General features: G+C 37.8%; 3 protein-coding genes across 4 annotated transcripts; 1 reads left to right on the top strand and 2 right to left on the bottom strand.

The window, feature by feature from the left end:
* Window positions 1-1,976: 1,976 nt before the first annotated feature.
* On the top strand, window positions 1,977-2,842 carry LOC108996726 (glutaredoxin-C9-like). Its single transcript, XM_018972740.2, has one exon. The coding sequence runs from the start codon at window positions 2,119-2,121 to the stop codon at window positions 2,566-2,568; it is 450 nt and encodes a 149-aa protein (XP_018828285.1). The 5' UTR covers window positions 1,977-2,118; the 3' UTR covers window positions 2,569-2,842.
* LOC108996725 lies at window positions 2,615-21,539 on the bottom strand. 2 transcript variants are annotated; one of them, XM_018972738.2, is made up of 5 exons: window positions 21,193-21,520; window positions 20,512-21,034; window positions 14,210-14,322; window positions 13,048-13,152; window positions 2,615-4,255 (listed from the first exon to the last, which is right to left on the bottom strand). In XM_018972738.2, the coding sequence occupies exons 2-5, from the start codon at window positions 20,894-20,896 to the stop codon at window positions 3,590-3,592; spliced, it is 1,269 nt and encodes a 422-aa protein (XP_018828283.1). In that variant the 5' UTR covers window positions 20,897-21,034; window positions 21,193-21,520; the 3' UTR covers window positions 2,615-3,589. The 2 variants fall into 2 exon arrangements, with proteins under 2 accessions (XP_018828283.1, XP_018828284.1); XM_018972739.2 differs by having other exon boundaries at window positions 20,512-21,539.
* Window positions 4,809-6,853, bottom strand: LOC109003607 (transcription factor GTE6-like). Its single transcript, XM_018981817.2, has one exon. The coding sequence runs from the start codon at window positions 6,257-6,259 to the stop codon at window positions 5,141-5,143; it is 1,119 nt and encodes a 372-aa protein (XP_018837362.2). The 5' UTR covers window positions 6,260-6,853; the 3' UTR covers window positions 4,809-5,140.
* Window positions 21,540-22,815: the final 1,276 nt, after the last annotated feature.

The following is a 22,815-nucleotide window of genomic DNA, read 5'->3' as shown; positions in this document are numbered from 1 at the left end:
ATATAATTTGCAGTTGCAACTTGCAAGTCCAGGCATTCTTTAGTAAATAAATTTGATATTTAAATAAAAAATTTTATTTTTTTAAGTTGAGCGCTAAAACTATATTTTAATATTATTGTTTATATTGTAATTCCTACGTGACAACACCAATCAAATAAAGCCAAAATTTTTGAATCAATTGATAATACCTTAATTTCTAACTAAAAGAATTAAAAGATTGAACTATGCGTAAAAAAATAAAAACACCAACAATGTAAAAATCTATGTTGGTTTTTATCTTTATTTTTTTTTTTCTGAATAAATTAACAAAAAATATGATCACGGTCTCGTTTGCATTTAAAATTCATTTCAACTTATTTTATCTTATTACATAAAATATAATAAATAATTTAATTTTTATTCTACTATTTGAATTCAAACGACTATATATTTCTTTAATTTAACTTTAGTATTTAAAAATAAAAATAAAAAATAATTTAAATTACCCAACAAATTGGGGTAGCACCATGGCCACGATAGCTCCTTCCTAAAAAGGACTGATCTTCAGATTTTGTTTAAGTTTTTTAGAGTTTATTTATTTCAACTTTAGTATATTATATATAGTATGGCATTAATTACCACATAAAGTTGGTAGGTCAAATATAATTTCCTAAGTGCGTTTTTTTTTTTTTTTTTATTCCTTTCGGACTGATCAGTTTAGATAGGAAAAAAAACCACCATTTGATCAGTACGTTAAACACATCGAAATTAAGGAAAGATTAATTAAAGTTCTGTTTAGATATTAAAAATATTTTAGATCATATATAAATAATAATAAAATAATTTATGTATAATAATAAATTATGTATAAATAATAATGAAATACCATGAGACGAGTGATATCCTGAGAATGCCTTGATGCGTTCTGGACTCGGGATTTGCTTTCACGAGCATATATATAGGTAGCTTCAGCGTACGTACAATTCGTTTTAATGGTAGAGTACTAGAACATAATAAAAGAATATAAACCATACTGATAGCCATTAGCCATAAATGGAAAATACTATTCCTACATAAGTTTCTTATTCAAAATTTCTATCGAATTGTATTTTATTTTTTTTACTTAATAATTAAATAAATTTTTAATTTTTTATATTTTTTAAAAATTTTTAAAAATTTTTAAAAAATGATTAAAAAAAAACATTTACCTTTCTATAAGAATTCTATGTAAGAATCAGTTCCTACTATAAGTTAGTGTGTAAGAAGAAGTCGTCAACTATTTTTTTTAAAGTGAATAAACATAAAATTTATATAAAAATTTAATTTTTAATAATAAATTTAAATTTTTTTTAAAAAATATGCAATATTTACATTACCTATATTTGTATATAGTATTATTTAATTTTATTAATAAACTGTATAAAAATTATAAAATAATTATGTTTATATTTTTTCTCACGATAGAAAGAATAATGATAACTGTACATATAGGTTTCTCATCTTACATTACTTTCATTAAAAAAAATATACAAAATATATATAAAAAAAAAATCAGTGAAAAAACACGTGGATATATAAATTATAGAAAAAATAGAAGGGAGGTAGCTAGAGCCTACCATATCAACAGTAGTACTCAATCAGAACGTAACTACAAATAAAGTACGTAGGTAGTATATAGGACATGATTTTCATGCGGACGTAGTAGTAGAGTTTTACATTAATTAATTAATTTATTTATTTAAAACAATATAACGTTTACGCTTTGACGGAGAAGTTTTCATCATATAATGGCGGGATCCACAACGTGCATGCTTTTTCTTTATTTTTTTAATTTATTTTTAGAATATTTAAAAAAAAAAAATATCAATGACTGTACCTCGAGAGTCGAGACGTAGGCAATGGAACAAAAAAGAGTGAACAACAAACAAACGTCAGCCACAACCTAAATGACATATTACAAACGCGTAATGAAAGGCAATATCCCCAACAGCCGTTGACGTAGGACTTTCGAGTCACCTTCATCCCATCCCCACCCAACTATTTATCACTCCTCCCACAACCTCCATTGTCGACCTCCATCTCCATTACCAATATCACAAATCTCTCTCTCTCTCTCTCTCTCTCTCTCTCGATCTCGATATGCAGCAAGCAATCCCTTACAAGTCATGGCCACTGCCACTCCACACAAACACCGGTCACACCCAACAATCCTTTACCCTACTCAACGACACCAATCAGTCCCTAGTCTCGCCGAAAGCCGTTCTAAAGCCAACGGAGGATATGCTCAGCATGGTATCGGAGAGTGCTGTCATAGTCTTTGCTAGGCGTGGCTGCTGCATGGGACATGTCGTCAGGCGCTTGCTTTTGGGCCTCGGTGTGAACCCTGCTCTTTATGAGGTTGATGAGAAGGATGAGGGTGCTGTTATTAAGGAATTGGAGTTGATCCGCAACGGGAAAGATGGGAAGGTGCAGTTTCCGGCTGTTTTTATTGGTGGGAGTTTGTTCGGAGGATTGGATCGAGTTATGGCTACTCATATTTCTGGAGACTTGATTCCTATATTGAAAGATGCCGGGGCCTTGTGGCTTTGAATTATTCATTCCGTCTTTTAAATCTAATTAATTAGTTTCATTTTCATTTTTTTTTTTTTTTTACTCACAGGTTTTCAGTTTTTGTTTTGTTTCGTTTCCTCCTTTTGAAGATGTACTAACTGAAATGCAGTATTTTTTTTTTTTTTCTGTTCTAGAATGGGAACGTAATGCTGTCCTTTTTTCTTCTTCTTGTTTTCTTTAGTTTTCAAGAGCTTCTATTGTTTTTGATTTCCCCATTTAATTGGAAATGCATGGCTGTTTCCAGTTGTTGTTACCTATGAATTCATTCTTTTGTTGGTCAAAAGATTCTTCTTTGCATCAAAATGGGGGAAACGTATATCATACCTGGCCACCTAATCCTTTTAGTTTATTAAGTTTTTCTTCGAGGGTTAATGAAAAAGAGTGGAAATCCCATCTCACCCGCCAGCAACTTCTGAGCTGTAGGCCGAATATTTTGATCTATATCAAAGGAACTTTGCATGAGTTAGCATTGTTACGTCATTTGGAAGAATTCCAAGCGATAGAATATGGTCGTGATTATGGTCTTCTCTAAACTTCAGAAGAATTCCAAGCGATAGAATCTGAATATCTAACAAATCATAAAGATAAATAGATAATTGATTGATTATGTCATTTGGTAGCTGGAAGGTCGAAAGGTTAAGGGACATATATAGCAGTGGGCTGTTTATAAATGTGCGATGAACAATGCTTCTGCTTTGATCAGTATGATCTGCTGTCCTGCGTTTACTTTCATGTTCTGATGATTTACAAAAAAGCAGCTTGCATGCATGATTTTTTTTTATAACGGAAGAACAAATTTTACAACCAGCATTAATCCTAATCAAATCACCAAGCATCCAGAACCATCATAAAAGTGCAATCAAATATGTAGGTAAAGAACTGTTTCTCATCATATTGAACCTGTGTAATTGACCCTGCAAAGCGTTTTAATTGTAAAGGGCGGCAGAACTAACATCGTACCGAAATTTAGTAGGAGTTAGAATTTTTAGCGTACAAACAATCAAATTGTATCTAACCACGAATCAAATTCATCTAACACTTTGGACTTGGTTCCAGAATGAGAGGAAGAAGATTGGACAGCATCTAGATCGGCTTTCCCTTCCAGCAACTGAGGTAAGACATTTTGGCTCATCACATTGGATGTCTCCTCAAGCAAGTCATCAAGAGAATCATCTAGAGTAGCAATAAATGGTGAAGGTTTAGATGAATCTCGGCCAGGTTTTGAAAGTGGGGATGGAGCCATTGAACCTTCTTGTTGTAAAATAGGTGAGGAATCATTGGACCTGAAGCCAGAGGGATTGAAGATCTTCTTGGTCTCACTAAAAGAATCTAGAAGCATATCCAATTCCTCTTCTGCCGCTGCTGCCTCAAATGACGAGAGTTTTGTTTGTGGTTCCCAAACAGAGTTCGCATCGAATTGTTCTGTTGACTGTGGTTTTTTATTTTGACTAGCATTTATGACATTCACTGAAACTAACCCTTGGCTAGACAACCTTTGATCCGCCTTGCTGCTTCCAGAGGTGGTGGACAATGTATGCTGAGTATTTTGACCTGCAATCTTTACCTTATCCAAAACTTCTTCAGATATTGCCGTTGCTGGTTCAGTATAGCATGTCTCTATCTGGTTAGATTCCTGAGAGCTGCTAGTCTTTACTCCCACTGAGCACTGATATATAAATCATGTCAGATGTAGCAGAAGATGCCCAAGTTTAAAGTTAATTAATATCATTTTTAAGTGGGCTTGATATGCCCCATACAACAAATCGAACTTTCTTGATTTGTTCACTCGCAAAATTTTACTACAAAACATAAATGTTAAATGGTCTTTTCATGGTGGCTTGGAACTTGAGACATAAGTTGGAACTATGTTGGCTTCAGGAGTAATAAGGCTTCAGACTAATTCTGCCATTATTACTCCTGAAGGGTTGCCCCAAACAATAGTTGAAACAAACAAGATTCTTTCCCTCTGATAATTATTCTCTCTGTTTTATTTTATTAATGTTCAGTCTGAAGATCTTGCAACTATCAAAAGGGCCCTTAATGAACACTGACATCATTTTGGAATAGGGAAAAAAGTAGAAGAATATGAGACCATACCAAAAAAGTTGCCCAACAGATAAAAAAAAAACATCAAAGAAAGTATTTCATATCGCAAAGAAAGTAATTTGATCCAATAGACTTATATAACCAATACGAGACTATTATTCATGGTCCCCATAAATTGTGCCCAAAAAGCCTTTGTGAATTCAATACTTGCTAATTTGGCCAGCACAATGTGTAACACACCTGATAGATTGTGTTTGGATAACTAGAAAGTGTGAGAGAAAATGGTCAAATTCGAGGTTGACCTAACCTCCAAGAGAAAGATAAAAGAGAATAAGAAAATAATTTCATTAATGATTTTGGATAGATGAACCCTAGAGCCCTTGACTCTTACATAAAGAAAATGATCCCTACATGGGCCCAGGCTAACACAACTAAAGGCATACAATAAAATAAAACTAAGGCCCAAGGCCCACTAACTTTATTGTAGTCCAAATAACAGGAAGCATTAAAGTAAAGGAAGTTGTAAATGAAAGTAAATTGGCCCAAGGCCCAAGGCCCATGGCCCATGTAATCCGGTTGTGGACTGTGACAAACCATCCCCCATAGAAGCACCTTGTCCACAAGGTGCGATATCCTTGCCCACACTTGTCCCAACACCTGGGTCCCACCACGCTTGTCTCAGTTTCTTTCTTTCCTCTAGGAGCCTCTTCTCTTCGGTAGTAATTTTTTTGCACTTTTGAACAACCACTTTCTGGAGATCTTCTAAATGCTTATCAAGCTCATACAGCTCATTACTCAAATCTCTCGCCATTTTGGCATGAGCAGCCTCCTGAGCAAGCTGCATATTAAACTGTGCCTCTGCTTCCTCCTCTTCTCGTCTTTTTTCCTCTTCAGTAACTTTAGGAAGGAGTTGCAGCCACTTCTCAAAATTTTTCAGCAAAGTTTTGGCCATAACATGAACATCACTTCTCTCATCATTATATTTCATGGCATTTTTGAAAACCAACCTCACATCAGCCCATATTTCCCGAACATTCTTATATCCGGTACCATCCTTGGCCTCCATTTGATTTTTAATTGTATTGAAATCCATGGGCTTGTTAATTACCTCATAGTAGTCATGCAGCTTAAGACCTTCTACATCTACAGGTTCCATAAAAGGCCATGCCCACTTGTGTTGCATAATCTGGCGCAATATTGTGCCAAATTGGCGCATGAGCTCTTGCATTCTCTTTGTAGCAGCTGCTTCTCGACGTGATGCATCTTGCTGCTGCTTCTTGAAGCTTGGAATATGTTTCTCCTTATCTTCGGCACTCAACTGAAATGTCTGATTCCAAACAAGATTGAGGTTTTTCTCAACAACCTTTGTTTTGACCTTGAAGAGTGGCCGAATATACACCTCATCTTCATCTTCTCTGCCATACTCCACTGCGGCCTTATCCTTGCTATTCGGAAGAATTAGAGGAGCAACAGACTTCCTCGGATCCTTAGCAGGGTCTATCATTGCCATTAGCAATATGTTTTCTGGTTTCAAATCAGTGTATATGATAGAAAGTTGTTTGTGCAGGTAATCCAACCCCAGTAAAATATGAAAACAGATATCCTTCACCCTATGAATGGGCATCCCCGATAATTAGTATACTTGCTAAGAGTAAAAAGATTATCACCCAAGTACTCAAAAACCATACAAACATGCTGCCAATTAGGACCCGAATGCTTGAAATTATCCAAAAGCTTCACTACACATTTTTTATCATCCGAGTCGCCCTCAGCTATCTGTTTCAGGATGGTTACCTCATCCATCGCTGCCTCAGTATAATGTTGTGCACTCTATAGCACTTTCAGATGCTCTGCCTCCAAACCGAATTCAAGTACTACAAAACCATCTCCATCGTTCTTAGGTTGTTCACTGCAGCGCCTAAGACTGTGCAAAACACTTCCAGCTTCTTCCATATTGATGGGTACGGTTGGAAAAACAACAAGCAGTTGATGGGCAATTTTCTTATCTCCTAAAACTTGCAAACCCATGAATCTTTCCCCTCCACCATAGCTTACAATACCTCTCAGCAGCAATATATCAAGCACAAAAGGAGCGAAAGACTTCTTACCTCTCACTTCCCATGCAACCCGTTTCTTTGCTCGCCTCTTTCGCAGGTTGTAGCCGATTGCAATATGCCGAACAATTTTAAGCTGATCACCATCCTTGATGCCGTAATTTCTGATAAAGTCAGTTTGTGACTAGCTTTTGACCATTATAGCACAAGCTGAAATGTCCCCAGAGATGCGACCATGAAATTTTGCACTGTACGAGCTTTTCATCTTCTAATCCAGGTGGTGATGACTGGTTCAGGGCCTTCTTTGCCGCCAAAATGTCGTATGGGTTAGATATATGGTAGTAGAGGGATTTCTTTTTCTGAGTTGTGAGACTGATCAAGGAGAGGGAAATGGTGCATATCGGCTGGCGTGGAGAAAATGGGAGACAGATTGCCATCGTCGATGCCATTGAATCTCGGAGCATCAGAAGCATGACAACGGGCTGAGTGGTGGAATAGATTGCCGTCGTCGATGCCATGGTGGAAAAGATCTGATGCGTCACCGTGCGCTCAGGATGGAATGGAAATGAGAGCGAGTTCATCCTCTCGTCGTCGCAAGAGAAAGAAAAGAGAGAGCCGTCGAAGTCTTGAAGGCCGTGATCGACGCCACCGGGATCGAACTCCCAGATGATGGTTAGGCCTCTTTTGATTAATGGGTCTCTGTTGCTAATGGCGACCGACAAGCAGGAAGAAGAGGAAAAATATTTTCTGAGATGAAGAGAAGAACACGAGATTCTTAGAGAAGGGTCAGAGAATGGTAGAAATGGTTCGAGATTTTTGGGAACAAAAAGCTGAGGGGGCTTGATTTCATCTTTTTCTTCCATAGCAACTACATCTTCCTCTTGTATTTCACAGATTTGATCTTCGAATTGGTTGAAACTTTCCTGAATGTTGCTAGCAAAATCGTCAAAGGACTGTTGAAATACTTGGTGCATTTTGTTGCGACTCTCCCGCAAATCCTTTAGATGTTGTTGAACAACATCGAAGCGTTGAAGATTATCTTCCATCAACTCTTTGATAATTAGTAAGGATGAGATGATGTTTTCCATTCTCATTGGTAAAGCCGATGCCAAGGAAAGACTGTAACACACCTGGCTCTGATACCACTTGTAACACACCTGATAGATTGTGTTTGGATAACTAGAAAGTGTGAGAGAAAATGGTCAAATTCGAGGTTGACCTAACCTCCAAGAGAAAGATAAAAGAGAATAAGAAAACAATTTCATTAATGATTTTGGATAGATGAACCCTAGAGCCCTTGACTCTTACATAAAGAAAATGATCCCTACATGGGCCCAGGCTAACACAACTAAAGGCATACAATAAAATAAAACTAAGGCCCAAGGCCCACTAACTTTATTGTAGTCCAAATAACAGGAAGCATTAAAGTAAAGGAAGTTGTAAATGAAAGTAAATTGGCCCAAGGCCCATGGCCCATGTAATCCGGTTGTGGACTGTGACACAATGACCAAGGCAACCCAAATCCAACTCGTCTCCTTTAAACTGCATGTAATGAACAATTTAAGTATCAGCTCTGTAGCACGGCCACTAAGTCCCCCATTGGGCGGGTGAAGTACAATAAAGTCTATTGAGTGCCAAATCGTACGCGGATTCCTTACTAGATGGAACTGATCTTTATAATGATTTCAAGGAGCTCAAATTGGTATCATGTTGACCTACTGAACACCATGTGGCTAGGGCACTCAGTAAAATAAAAATCAGATAAAAATTAAAAACAGTAAAATAAATCTTAAAAAACAGTAGAGTAAAAAAATAAATATATTTACATATATATTTATAAAAAAAAAATGAAAGGGGTGGTGTACAGCCACTGCCAGATCTGCCTGTGGTGGCCGACAGCCATGCCAATTGTGGTAACCCCCAGGCATCTCTGAGTAGCCACAGTAACCCCCAGAAGAATCGGAGGAGGCCGCGGCCACATCAGTTGTTTGACTGGGGGTGGCTGCCAGCCACTCTAGACGGATCTAGGGGTTGATTGTGCGCCACAGTTTTTGTTTTCTATTGAAATTTCATTTCAATTATTAGAATTCTGTTTTAAAATTTTTTCTTAATGCACTCTTATCTTTTCATTACCTTCTTTTATCCTTTTCAAGTGTGTTAATAATAGTTTTAAAAATTTTCATAATTTTTATCTATAATCTATGTGTTTTAGAAATTTAGTTTAATATTTAGTTTAGTTTTGTTTATAACAAACATTTTTTATATTTTCTAAATTTTTCTTGCGCTTTGAAATATTTATTTTGTGATCTTTTGAAATTTATTTTAATCCATTTTTTAGTTCCCTATTATAAAAGACAAGAATTTCACTCTAATTTGGCATCTTCCTATATCCACTCTGAAGGTATTACAATCTTCCATCGTAGGTGGACTCATTTCAAGTTCCTACGATGGACACATTTCAAGTTCCACACTTTTGGTTGGGATTGCCTTTGATACCATTTGTAATGACACAAGGAAAGGCCAAACCATAGCCAAGCCCATACTCTATAAGCACTTGTCAATGTTACAATTAGAACCCATTGGAATCATTGTAAAGAATAATAACTTCTACCACTTAAGCAATGTGAGATTCCCATTCACCACCTTCCTAACTCAGTCCGAGATATTATGGGTGAAGTACAATAAAAGTGAAATGAGTATAATAAATGTGTATTAAGTATCAAATCTCACATTGGTTCCTTATTAGATGAAACTGGGCAGATAATGATTTCAAGGAACTCTAATGTAATATTGACTAGTGACGCCACGACGTGCGCGCTGAAGAGAGTTTTCTGAATTGGGGTCATATGCACAATTCTGACACCCGTAACCAAAGTTATGGTCAAGATACTGGCACATGTGCAATATCGTTGCTCCCCTTTTCTCGCCAACCGAGGAATCTTCATCTTTTCCTGCTGGTTTTGCGCTGATCTGCCTTCTCGAGGTAGTCCAGTGCTATTAATGTCGAATCTGTCAGCTCAACATTTTCAGGCCCGAATCCTCCTGCATCAGTCTCTTCGGGTTGGAAAGAACACGTCCTCAAGTTCACATCAGCATCTACAAAGCATGGACTGAGGTGTTTGACGTTGAACATGTCAGAGGTTCTCAAATGACTGGGAAAGGGCAACCAACTTAGACAATGGACCTAGATTTCCTTTTTTTTTTTTTTTTTTCCATCATAAACTTGGGCTTGCACCATTCTTGCAGGATTGAAGAGAATTCGTCCTCAAATTCTAAAAATTCTTGCCTGGGTCTTTTGGATGTTTAGTTAAACTCATCTTTCTCTTTTTTTGTAGCCCCATCCCAATAATCATAGCAAAATTGACATTGATTTGACCAGCTCGCAATGAAAGAATATTGTGCATCTCATACTCTAAAATCAAGTTTCTTTCCCATATCCCAAATCCAAAAACAATATTTTTCATTGGAGAACTTGTAAAGAACTCCTCAATTTCAAGAAAATCAACATACTTAACTAGCTCAAAAGTTGTTTCATCTTCAAACTTCAAACTTTCACCACCATCTTCCTTTTCAAAATCTTCTATATTTTCAGAAAAAATAGTTACCTATTCCGCAACGTCATCTTCGTCGGGATGGGTATCATAAATCGGTGTAGGGTTCCACTCTATGGAAGAATGTTCCTCTTCAAAGTCATCTTCCTCAAGAGTGGTAATTCCACTCAACCTCATGCAACAAATCATTGAAACTTTCAGCTTGCAAAGTACTAAACAATTCCGGTAAGTCAACTCTAAAGCCTAGGGCTTCATGTTATTCCTTCTTGGTGTAATCATCAACGAATCTCGCCCCCTGCCTCAACACGTGAAGTCGCTAGAACAAGGTTTGAGTATATCCGAAGGGCCAAAAGTGACCATTCATCTTCTCCCAATTGCCAATCTTGGCCTTGCCCTGTTGCTTCCAGGACCGCTTCAACTGCTCCCACCAGGCACACGTTCGGCCTTTCAACTTGATGGTGACCGATTTCACCTTCATACGATCTGGGACATCTTTGTAATCAAAGATATGTTCCACCTTGTGCAGCCAATTGATGAAGCCCTCAACTTGCAGAGTATTAGAAAATTCTAGCAGATCAACTCTAAAGCCTAGGTCTCCACCTCGCTCCACCCTACCACAATACTCCCGAAACGGGACACGATTGTGATACTGGTTCTCGAAACTAGAGTCAGTATATTGATCATATGTCTAACCCTCCAAGTTTTGCGCCTGTATACGCTGGGATAATTCTACTACTTGCCTCGGCAAATCTGCAATCATCACATCTTATACGTTATGATCGTAATGAGGCACTTCCTCAATTGGAACTTGTCCTCGCCGACCACGACCTCTACCACCAGCCATGAAAACTGATGATAAATAACCCCAAGAAAAACACTAAAGCTCTAATGCCAACTGACGTTGGATCAAAATAAGGATTATTCTGACGACAAGCCAAGATTGAGATTGAGAAAAACGCAAATAGAGAGAGAACTTTGAGATAAATTCTGAGATTAGGGTCTCTTAGTAAAAACTGAATAAATTTTTTGAAGCCCACAAGCCAAGTTTAAATAGCTAAGGAAAAAAAGCAAAATTACAATTATGATTAAATAATAAAATACGGAATAAAATAAGTATCTTGCTAAAATCTAGCTGAAAATCCAGAATAAAATCGTTCCTCAAAATAAACATCAGCATAAAAGAAAAATAACCAAAAATAGAAAAATAACTAAATTTGACAATTCGGAGGGAAAACAACTTATTCTGGGGTCGAAATGGGTACCACCAGGCGTAACGTGGTGACCACAACGTGCGCATCGAAGAGAGATTTCCGAATTGGGGTCATATGCACAATTCTAACACCCATAGCCAAAGTTATGGCCAAAATATTAGCACGTGTGCAATATCCCTGCTCCCTTTATTCTCACCAACAGAGGAATCCCTTTTCTCACCAACAGAGGACTCCCATTTCTAGCCCAACCAAGAAACGTCGTTTCTCGCCCAATTGAGGAATGTCGTTCCCTCACCCAACTGAGGAATCTTCATCTTTTTTTTGCGCTGATCGGCCTTCTCAAGGTAGTCCAGTGCTATTAACGTTGAATCTATCAGTTCAGCATTTTTAGGCCTGGATGCTCCTGCATCAACTAGTCGTTTTGAAGAATAAACCCAGATGTAGCTTAGGCTTTCCTTTGATACATTATATGGGCCTTTATTTTTGACCAAACAGAAGTGTATAATTCTCATTTCAATTTATAGGACCTTTACAGCAAGTAAGACCCTAATCAAAGCTTAGAAACAAGTGATAAGATTATAGGTGAAATCTCCCTAGATTTTTTTTTTGATAACTAAAAATATTGTATATATCAAAAGGAGAAACCAAGTACACTGAATGTATACAAGAAAACACTTTACCCAAAATGACCCAACAAGCCCCTAATGACCCAAAAAGCCCATAAAAGAACAACCCAAAATACATCAGACCCGAAATCTCCCTAGAAATTGATCAGCTTAATCCACAGATCCCATGATGATACATCATATGCTCAATTAGCCAAAACTATGGCACCTAAGATCCATAACAGCCCACCCTATAGAGAACCTTCTGGTTATGACTCAACCTATGCTTGCCAATCTGGGAAACATGATATGCTGTACCAATATGATAATTCTATGGCGAAATTGTTTTTTGATAGTACAATCGTGAAAATTTTAAAGAGAACCAAATCAAATACCTGATTAGAATCAATATTTTTCAAGCCTAGGAAGAAATAAAATTTTTAGGAAAGTAGAAGCAAAAAAAATTGAGATAGTGCTATATCTTTTTCCAAACATAACCAAATCATAGCTCCTCCAGATATTCTCATAATGTTCCTAGAATAGCTCCAGCAGTCGTAAAAGCATAAGCAACCATTTGTAGCCATTGCCAAGATGTATCTTAAGCATTCCAAAGAGGTTCCTTTAGTCACAGAAACTAATATGTACTTAAAAAAGCCATCAAGAATTATTTATTTGGGAAGCTCACAAACTTGAACAAATATCACAAAGGAAAGGCTCCTTTTATGCATGCTTGATTCTTCAGACAAAAAAAGAAGGAAAATTTGCTATCCAAAAATAGAAGCAAAGATTATTATATTAGCTGCAAAGAATATCAGAAACCCAAAACGAGTAAGGAAATGTGCTGTGTACTCCAACACTTACAAGTAGGTTCTTACCTCAGGGCTTTTGAAATCTCTAGCATTACTTTTTTTATTGGTAAAATCTATCACAAAACTTACCAAGAGACGGTCACTAGATGATTTTAAACAGCACAATGAGAAATTAAACCTACCAGTTCTGGCGGTAATAGATCTTCTTCAATGAAGAGCCTCTGTGATAAGTCGATATTTTCAAGTTTCGCAGCAAGAGCATGCAAATTAAGGGAGAGAAATGATGCCTGCAAAACAAACCGCCCAGGTTAGAAAGAGACCAGGGGAAGAAAACAGCAAAACTCAAATTCTTATGGAATCTATTATTCCTAGTGCTTTGAGAAAACAGTTAGTAGCATTCTGGGTCCCCCAAATTTCTAAAAAGTAACATTATTCTTAACCCTAGAGGGATGGGATATTACAATCCATTTCCTTAGAAGAGTACTTGGCAGACTAAGGCCCCATTGAGATCTATGGTTTTGCATAGACAACTTCTCTAAGAGAGATTGTTGCCATAAATAATCTGAAGAAGTGAGGTTGATTGGTGCTGCACGCGTAAGAGTGGAGAGTCTGTTGATCATCCTTCACTCATGAGAGATGGCAAGGGCTTTGTGGAATGACTTCCTCAGATGGGTTGGTTTTGGCTTGGCTCATTCTCACATGGGTAGTGGACCTTTTCAATTCTTAGAGTGTTAAGAGACAGCTCACAAATTGTAGTAATGTAGAACATAGTTCCTACTTGTCTGTCATGTTGCTTTTGGAAAGGAAAGATAAGAATCTGAAGGATCATGAACAGATGTTGGAGGAGCTCAAAACCTTATTTTATTAATATTCTCTTCCTTTTGAAATCCTCTATATATTTAATGGGCTATCTTTTCATGATTTTCTTGTATTTTTCTATTTCTAGATAGTTGACTCTTTCATATACACTTCAATGTAACTGGATGTGTCTTTTCCATCCTTCAATGAAGTTGAACTACTTGTAAAAGAAAAAAAATAATGAACAAGCCAATGACAAGGGCAATAAATTTGGGTTAGTTTCAAATCAAGAAGAGCGACAATAACAAGTCAAAATTCAAAGCAAGAGATAGTTAGACCCCACTCGTAGCATTTACAAAGCAACTGAACAAAGCATAGAAATCATAAAACTCCAATATACTCGAGCATTAAAAAATACTATAGAGATGCTAAAAATGTGATGTTAGTTTTTTCCTGTTCAGGAATTAACTGCTCAAATTCTCCTCCATTTTTGAAATCTTACTCTGGTCAACGAATAGATAATAGAGCCAAAAAACAGTAAACTACCTCATGAGTTGCAACTGTCTCGTCCTCTACAACAAAATTATTATCTCCAATCCATGAAAGAATGCCCTCTCCCCTAACTGACAGCATAGCGCCTAGTCCTTGGTTGAACTCTCCTGTCAATTAGACATGTATAATTTTTGTCATGCCCTTAAATTTGAAGCCTTAACTGCATATATGTAATTAACAATGCCACAGACAAATGGTGGAGAAGTCGTTACAGCAACTTCTTTTTTTTTTTTTATAAGTAAGAAATTTATTAAAAAACGTAATTAGGCATAGCCCAAATATACAAGAAGTGTACAAGAGAGAAACACCTAATTACAAGCTAACCCTGCAAAATAGTACAAAAGTGATTAAGACTATTCCCATCCAATACAATAACTGAAGCCCAAAGCAACTAAGTATGAAAAAAGAAAGCTCTAATCCCTTCCACTGATCGTTCTCTATTCTCAAAACAGTGCCCATTCCTCTCATTCCAAATGCACTACATAAGACAAAGAGGTACCATCTTCCAAACGGTTGCTATTTGATGATTTCCTAGAATCCCTCTCCAACAAGCTAAGAGGTTCACCACCCTCTTAGGCATCACCCAAGCAATTCCCAGCGGGAGCCTTTGCAAAGATCTCGTCCCACAAAACCTTTGACGCATCACAATGAAGAAGAAGACGATCCACCACATCTTTTACACATAAAGCACCAATCCATTGCAATGATACCACGCTTTCTTAACTTGTCAATGGTAAGAATTTTCCCATGAGAAGCCAACCACCCGAAGAAAGCCACCTTAAGAGCACCTTGCATCTCCAAATATTTTTCGAAGGAAAAAAGTCAGTAGGAGAATGTGATACCAAGACCTTGTATAAAGATCTAACCGAGAATTTCTTATTACCAAACTGATTCCAAAGTAATCTATCCTCCCCTCTAGAGTTTATGTATAAAGCATAAAGCAACTTGTAAAAATCAGAAATGTCCCCCACTTCCCAATCTTGGATATCTCTAATAAAACATACCGATCACTGAATAAAACCAGCAGTACTATCCAAGTAATCAAGCCACGGAAGCACCTTTATTCGAAGCAATTCTGAAGAGAGAGGGGAAAATATTCTTCAAGGCCTCACCACACCACAAGTGTAATGCTCTAATGGAAGGCCCAAACCACATGGTCTATACTCCAAAAAAACTAGTCAATGATACAATTAGAGCCTCATTAGAACCTTATAAAGAGCAAGAACTACTCATTTCCAAACAATATGGGATCTCATACACCACCTACCCTTATCCTTATCATACGAGATATCATAATCTACCCCCTTAAATTCTCGACATCCTCATCGGGCCTATCCGTTGTAGGTCGCACAGCTCAAGTCCCACATTTTTTGTTGGGATAGGCTCTGATACTATTTGCAACGCTCCAATGAAAGACTCAAACCACATGACCTATACTCCAAAAAGACTAGTCAATGATACAATTGGAGCCCCATTAAAACCTTATAAAGAGCAAAAATTTCTCATTCTCAAACAATGTGGAATCTCATACACCACCTACCCTTATTCTTATCATATGGGGTATCACAACAAGTCATGCCAAAAACTGATCCGGTTTCCTCTACCCACTTCAAATCTGAAATTTTTGACGAATTCCCCCCATCCATTGCGAATGAATTTCCACACTCCCACACCATATGCCCCTCTTACTTCGTTGGAGCATCAACCACCCCAAGAACTCCCATACTTTGCATCAATAACAATTCTCCAAAGAACATTCCCTTCTTGATGATACCTCCACAACTACTTCCCAAAAAGAGCCTTATTGAAAGTTTTCAGCTTTCTAATCCCCAAACCTCCCAATGAAAGAGGAGTGCAAATCTTATCCCACTTAAGCAAATGGAATTTCTGCTCATTCTCCATACCACCCCACAAGAAAGCACAAAATATCCTTTCCATTCTATTAGCCACTCTTGCAGGCAAAGGAAAAAGAGATAGAAGATAGGTTGGGATATTAGATAAGGTGCTCTTGATTAAAGTGATCCTACCACTTTTGGACAAATAAATCATTTTCCAACCAGCCAATCGATATTCAATCTTCTCTATAATCCCATCCCAAATAGCATTGGCTTTGTGAGGGGCCCCCAAAAGGAGACCAAGATACTTCAAAGGCAAGCTAGAGATTTTGCAGCCCAAAATATCAGCCAAATCCCCTATATTATTATTGACCATACCAATAGGAATCATTTCAAACTTTAATAAGTTCACCTTTAAGACTGATACGGCTTCAAAACATAGTAGGAGAGCTTGTAGAGAATGGATCTGTTCAGAATTTGGCTCACAAAGGATTAAAGTGTCATCCGCAAAGAGTAGATGAGAAATATTAAAGCTGCCATACGAAGGACTGCCCACCGAGAAGCCTGATATGAATCCCCTATCCGTCGCCGCCTTCAACATTTGGCTCAATACATCCATGACTAAAATAAAAAGGAAAGGGCATAGTGGATTCCCTTGTCTCAATCGCTAGGAGCTATTAAAAAAACCAGTTGGTGTGCCATTAACCAGAAATGAAAATCTAACTATTGATATGCAATGCTTCATCCAATTACACCACATCTCCCCAAAACCATATCTACCAAGGGTATAAACCAAAAAAAATCCCAGTTGACGTGATCAAAAGCCTTTTCCATATCCAATTTACAAATGATTCTGGGAACGCCACCTCTGGTTCTACTCTCCAAGCACTCATTTGCAATAAGAATGGAGTCCAGAATTTGTCTTCCCTTTTGAAATTTTGCGATGATCTTCCCCATAACCACACTCAAACGGTTAGCAAGCACCTTCGAAATGATTTTGCATACACTACTAATAAGACTGATGGGACGAAAATCCTTCACCTCCACGGACCCAACTTTTTTAGGAATAAGTGCAATGAACATATCATTAAGACTTTTCTCGTTTCATAAATGAATGAAATTCAAGAAAAACCTTCATGATATCGTCCTTCACAATGTCCAAACATACCTGAAAAAAATGCCATGGAGAGAATCCATCTGTGCCCGGAGCTTTATCTTTGTCCATTCCTCTCATCACATTGAGCACCACTTCCTCTTCAAACATTCTCTCCAACCAAAGTGCAAAAGGCTGATCAATCGAATCAAACACCAACCCTTCAACCTTAGGACGCCAGGACTAAGGCTCCGTTAGGAGCTTTTCATAAAAATGAACAATGTGGTCCTGAATTTTAAATTGATCAGTAATGACACTACCTTTCGAGTGAAACACCTCAATGGCGTTATTACTCCAATGAGAACTGGCAACTCTATGAAATAATTTGATGCACTTGTCCCCTTCATTCAACCACAGGGCCCGAGACTTTTGACGCCAAGAAATCTCTTCAATGAGAGTAATTTTTTCTAGTTCAGTTAATTATCAAAAAAATAATTTTTTCCAGTTCAGTAGCAACACCAAGATACCTTTCCTTCTCATCAACCAATGAAACCCCAACAGTATCTTTTTCATCAAAGCGAATTAGCTCCTCAGAAAGAGACTTTTTCTGATTCACTATGTTTCCAAGGACTTCCTCATTCCATTTCCTCAAATCAAATTTCAATGCTTTTAGTTTCCCTACTAATACATAACTAGGTGTACTTGAAAACTAATAAGAGGACCACCACTCTCTTAACTTATCTACAAAACCATAAGTTTTTAACCACATGTTCTCAAATTTAAAATATCTCCGCCCCCCATGAATTCCCCCATAGTCCAAAAGGATGAGAAAGTGATCGGAACTTAATCTAGGAAGGCGTTTTTTACATAAGTCAAGGAAATGCGCCTCCAAAGACTTGGACCATGCCCTCCCATTCGACCAAGTGAAATCGCCCCCTGCAAAGGTAAGTCAATCAAACCCAGCTCAAAGATTAAATCAGAAAAATCAACCATAGCCGGACCAATACGAGAATCCCCCAACCTTTCACTTGGATATCGAGTGATGTTAAAATTGCCAACAATACACCACGCACCCTCCCACCAATTGCACAAGCCAATAATCTCATCCCAAAGAAATTTTCTTTCACTATCCGAAACCATCATTAACATTTATAAAAGAACAAGCCACCAGATATTCCCCAACAAATTCATCCACCAAATTTACAACTCTCTTATCCCACATCAAAATAATAACCCCCGAAGCCCCCTGAGAAGATAAAGATGCCCATCTGACATATGAACAACCCCACAAACTTCTGATAATGTTTCTGTCAATGGATTTCAACTTGGTTTCTTGCAAACAAATGACATCTACTTTCCAATCCCGAATCAAATTTCTTACACAAAGGCGTTTACACGAATCATTCAACCCCGTACATTCCATGAGAGGGTCTTCGGCTTTATAAAGCACTGCTGTTCACCCTGTCTTTGAGCCTACCTCTACTAGCACTACCTTCCCTAGCATCATAATTGATAGAGCAAATCAATCTCTTAAGTTCTCTTTCTTTTTTTGAACAAGATCTAGCCAATAAAGGCTGTCCCGCCTTGATGGTGATGAGAAGAGCTTTAAGCTGCTCTTCAAAGCCCTCGCAAGAAATCCCTATGCATTCGCGAATTTCGTCCACGTTTCGTAACACCCAATCAGAATGAACACCTGCCCAAGAGTACGCTGGAGGCATAGAGCAAAAGGGACTAGGCTCATCCCCCACATCTTCCAATCCATTAAGACCACGGTTTTCAATTTCATACCATACCGGCCGGTACGGCCGATATTTGCACACCGGCCGCTGGGCCAGTACAGGTACTATATACGTTTCGTACTGGCCCAAATACAGGCCGGTACCGGCCTATATCGGCCTTCAATGTTTTTTTTTTTTTCATTTTTTCAAACCATAAGCTTATTTTTTTATCTCCAATTGAGACTAGACTATTTATAATTTATATATATATGTATTTATATATAATTTATTCATATATAGACTATTATTTTAAAATATAATTTATATATATTTATATACATAATTTATTCATATATCAGCTATCTCGAAACGGTGCAAGAAACGGTATTGGTACCAAAATATTTCGTTCCAGTGCCTTGACCGTTACGACTTCTGGTATGCTATTCAAAACATTGATTAAGACCCTAGACCCCCTGCATACCAACTGTCAATCAAGCTCTTCAACAAACCCCTCCTCCGAGATGCCCAATACATCATCCTCAGCAGTGAACAAAACCCTAGCAGATTCCACCTCAACATTCAACTAGGTAGGCACCCTCCCAAATCTGTCAAATACGACTTCACCAGAAACTATGGAGGGCAACTGGGATGAGTCGGGATGAATAGGAAAGCTAGGAACGCTAGAAATGCCTTGAGAATCGGGAGAAACCTCATTCTCCGCGGCCACAGAGGTATCCACGGCCCCTCCCCCACTGTTCTCCCTATTCGAGATGAAGATTGGCATTTCAGCAACTTTTATTTTTCAATTTCATTATTTTGGGAAGAGATATACAAACTAATTCATTGAAGGACAATTTAAATTCTAGAGAGAAATGGAAGAATTTCATTGATGCTTTCAGATTTATTAGTCAGTTTCAAATACAAGGACCATGAAGGAAATGGGCTTTCGACATGCCCATGTGCATCAGTTCATCTCTTATGGTGTAAATTCAAATTTTACATGCCATGAGTAATGATCTATACCACACTTCCAAAATGGGAGATGTACAAAAACAATCACAATCAAGCAATACTAAAAGAATTATTAGAAAAATCATGAAAGGTGATTAAATTGAATCATCATATACTTTCCTTTTCTTTGCAAGTTGTCAAATATTAAGTACAATATCTTAAAAAGACTATATTATTTGGAAAAACTACATTTCACCCAAATGACCACCATTTTTACCAATTTGCAGCCTAAACTGCCAAGATGGTCAAGTTAAACTTTAAAAGACCAAAATTCGGTAATTGAAACCCGCAGGTACAATTGTGCCTAACAAAAAATGGAAATTCGCACCTCTGCTTAAAATTTACCTGTGACGATGTGCCACCTATCTTATTTTTCATTGATTCTCGTGGTCAGCTCTTAACTAAGATGCAAATTTGCAAAAAGTTGGTAATTGATGGTGCAAATTCATAGATGGTAGTAGTTCGGAAATGCAGAATTTAATTTCCCCAAAATCTTTTCATCAACAATAAGAAAACTATTGGGCGTGCCCGTTTCCAAAAACTATATCATTGGAATGATGAAATACAAATCACCAGAGCATTAAAACTATGAAAACAGTAAATGATATGAAAATATAGACCAGATAATCAATGACGCACCAGGCATTACATCATCTAGAGAAGGAAAGCCATCCACATATAAACTTTGCTGGGCCTGAGCCTGAGCCTCCGCAAGCAGGTGACCGTAGTCTGCTCCTTTACTCTTTGGCAAAATTACATCAGAAGGTTGACTTTTTCCATCACTGGCTGATGGATCAAGTTCTTCCTCGTAGCGGTCCCAATTTGAGGGAAGTTTAGAGACACCCGGATACTTAGGAGGGGTTTTCTCTCCAACTTGCTTTCCCAATGGCTTCTTTGCACTTGTAGCACTGTTTGTACCCTCAGACGAGGCTTTTGGTTTCTGATTCGTATTAGGGATGTGCGGCCTTCTGCTATGGTGTTGAGTATGAGCTCTTTTAGACTTCGCCAGAGCCTTTACATCCATTACAGATAAATAATTCACACTGTCATTCGAATTTTAATCCTTCACCATCCGAAAAGAAACCTAAGGGAAATGCCACAGCGGCAAAAGGGAAGCTGGGGGCGGCGGTTGGGGGGAGTACTTTAGGCAGCGGCGACGCAGCTACAAAACAGGGGCAGAAGGGGAAGTTCAGCAGAAAGTGATGCAGAGGATGGAAATACAGGGAAAAAAAAAAAAATCAGCGAATGATACTTTGCTTGGACTCTGGAGTATAATAGATCTAAGGAAAAAAAAAATCTAAGATTTGAAAAAAAAAATACTAGAAGACGCCGGTGACTCCTGGAGAAGAATGAACCGGCGGCGAGGGACAGTGGCGGCCGCGGCTAGGGGCAGTGACAGCCGCACGGCGGGAGAAGAAAGAGAGAGAGAAGCGATGGGTCTGACAGTTAGATTGAGAGTGAGTGAGGTCGCGCGGGGGGGGACTGTGGTGGCCGAGGGCAAGGGGCAGAGACGGTGACGGACGACGGTGGGAGAAGAAAGAGAGAGCGAAGCGACGGCCCACGTGTGTGAGACTCAGTGAGATGGAGACTGGAGAGAGTGGCTAGTTGACGTCGCGGGGCGCCGGGGCGGTGGGGAACTAAGGACAGGTTTGGGAGGTGTGAAAATTTTATGTTTTATTATGTTTTATTATGTTTTATAATGAAAATTTTATGTTTTATTATGTTTTATTATGTTTTATAATGAAAATTTTATGTTTTATTTTAAAATTTAAAATATTATATTTTAATATTATTATTGTTTTAGAATTTGAAAAATATGTATTGAGATTTGAAAAAATTAAATTATTTATTATATTTTGTATGAGAATTTAAAAAAGATATAATGATAAGATGTGATAAAAATTTTATGTTTTGTTTTTATTACCAAATCTGTCCTAAATGGCGTCGGTTTTTAGAAGACTTGAATTTTGGCTGTGTTGAGAGGTTTTTGACAGGAGTACAATCCATCCGATTTAGATAAAATTTGGGATCAAATCAGAAGTATTGATTTTATATTTTTTACAATTAATTACGTATAGATTATCTTCTTAAATTAATATTTACGATTTTCTAATTTTTTAAAATATTAGTTCTCATAAAAATCTATTAATAAAAAAATTGATTCCAAAAATCTGTTGAAAAACCTCAATCACAAAAATCTTCAATATTAATCGTTGTAAAACAATTAACAAACCCCGATCTACATGTCATAACACACATCTCATCCATGTGATCATTAGTCAATAAATCAACCCTCAATCACAAAAATCCTCAGTATTAAATTATTAATCGTTGTAAAACAATTAACACACATCTGATCTATGCCATAACACACCTAATCAATCAAACACACATCTGATTTACATGCCATAATTTCAAATAACAAGTTATGAAATGAAAAAGAAAATGGAGAAACTATACTATGAGGAATCGAAGAGACGTGAGGGGAGGTTTGATGACGAGAGTGAGGCTGTAAGTCTATGCGTGGCAGGCTGCGAAGGCAGAGAGGCGAGGCGAGAGACATAGAAGAGAGGCAAAGAGAGAGAGGCAGAGACTGAGAGGCGAGGTAGGCGAGGCAGAGCAACGAGGCAGAGACAGAGGCAAGGAAGAGAGTGAGGCGAGAAAGTCATTCGACGACGAGAGAGAGGCAGAGACTGAGAGGTGAGGTAGAGAGGTGAGGGGGCGAGGCAGAGACTGAGAGGCGAGGAAGTCGTTCGACGAGGAGAGAGAGGTAGAGATTGGGAGGTGAGGCAGAGAGGCTAGGCGAGGAAGAGAATGAGGGTTTATTGTTGTTGGTTTGGAGTCTAAACGGCGCCATTCCATGTTGGTTTCTGGAGATTTAACTTCTATGTTTTTTAGCTCAAATACTGCTAGAGCTACCAGAGCACTTATTTTGAGGACAGC

The sequence above is a fragment of the Juglans regia genome, chromosome 1 (genome assembly GCF_001411555.2).
Source record: "Juglans regia cultivar Chandler chromosome 1, Walnut 2.0, whole genome shotgun sequence".
Classification (NCBI taxonomy): Eukaryota; Viridiplantae; Streptophyta; class Magnoliopsida; order Fagales; family Juglandaceae; genus Juglans; species Juglans regia.
The sequence above is the reverse complement of the archived record's forward strand: the minus strand, read 5'-3'. Positions and strand labels throughout refer to the sequence as shown.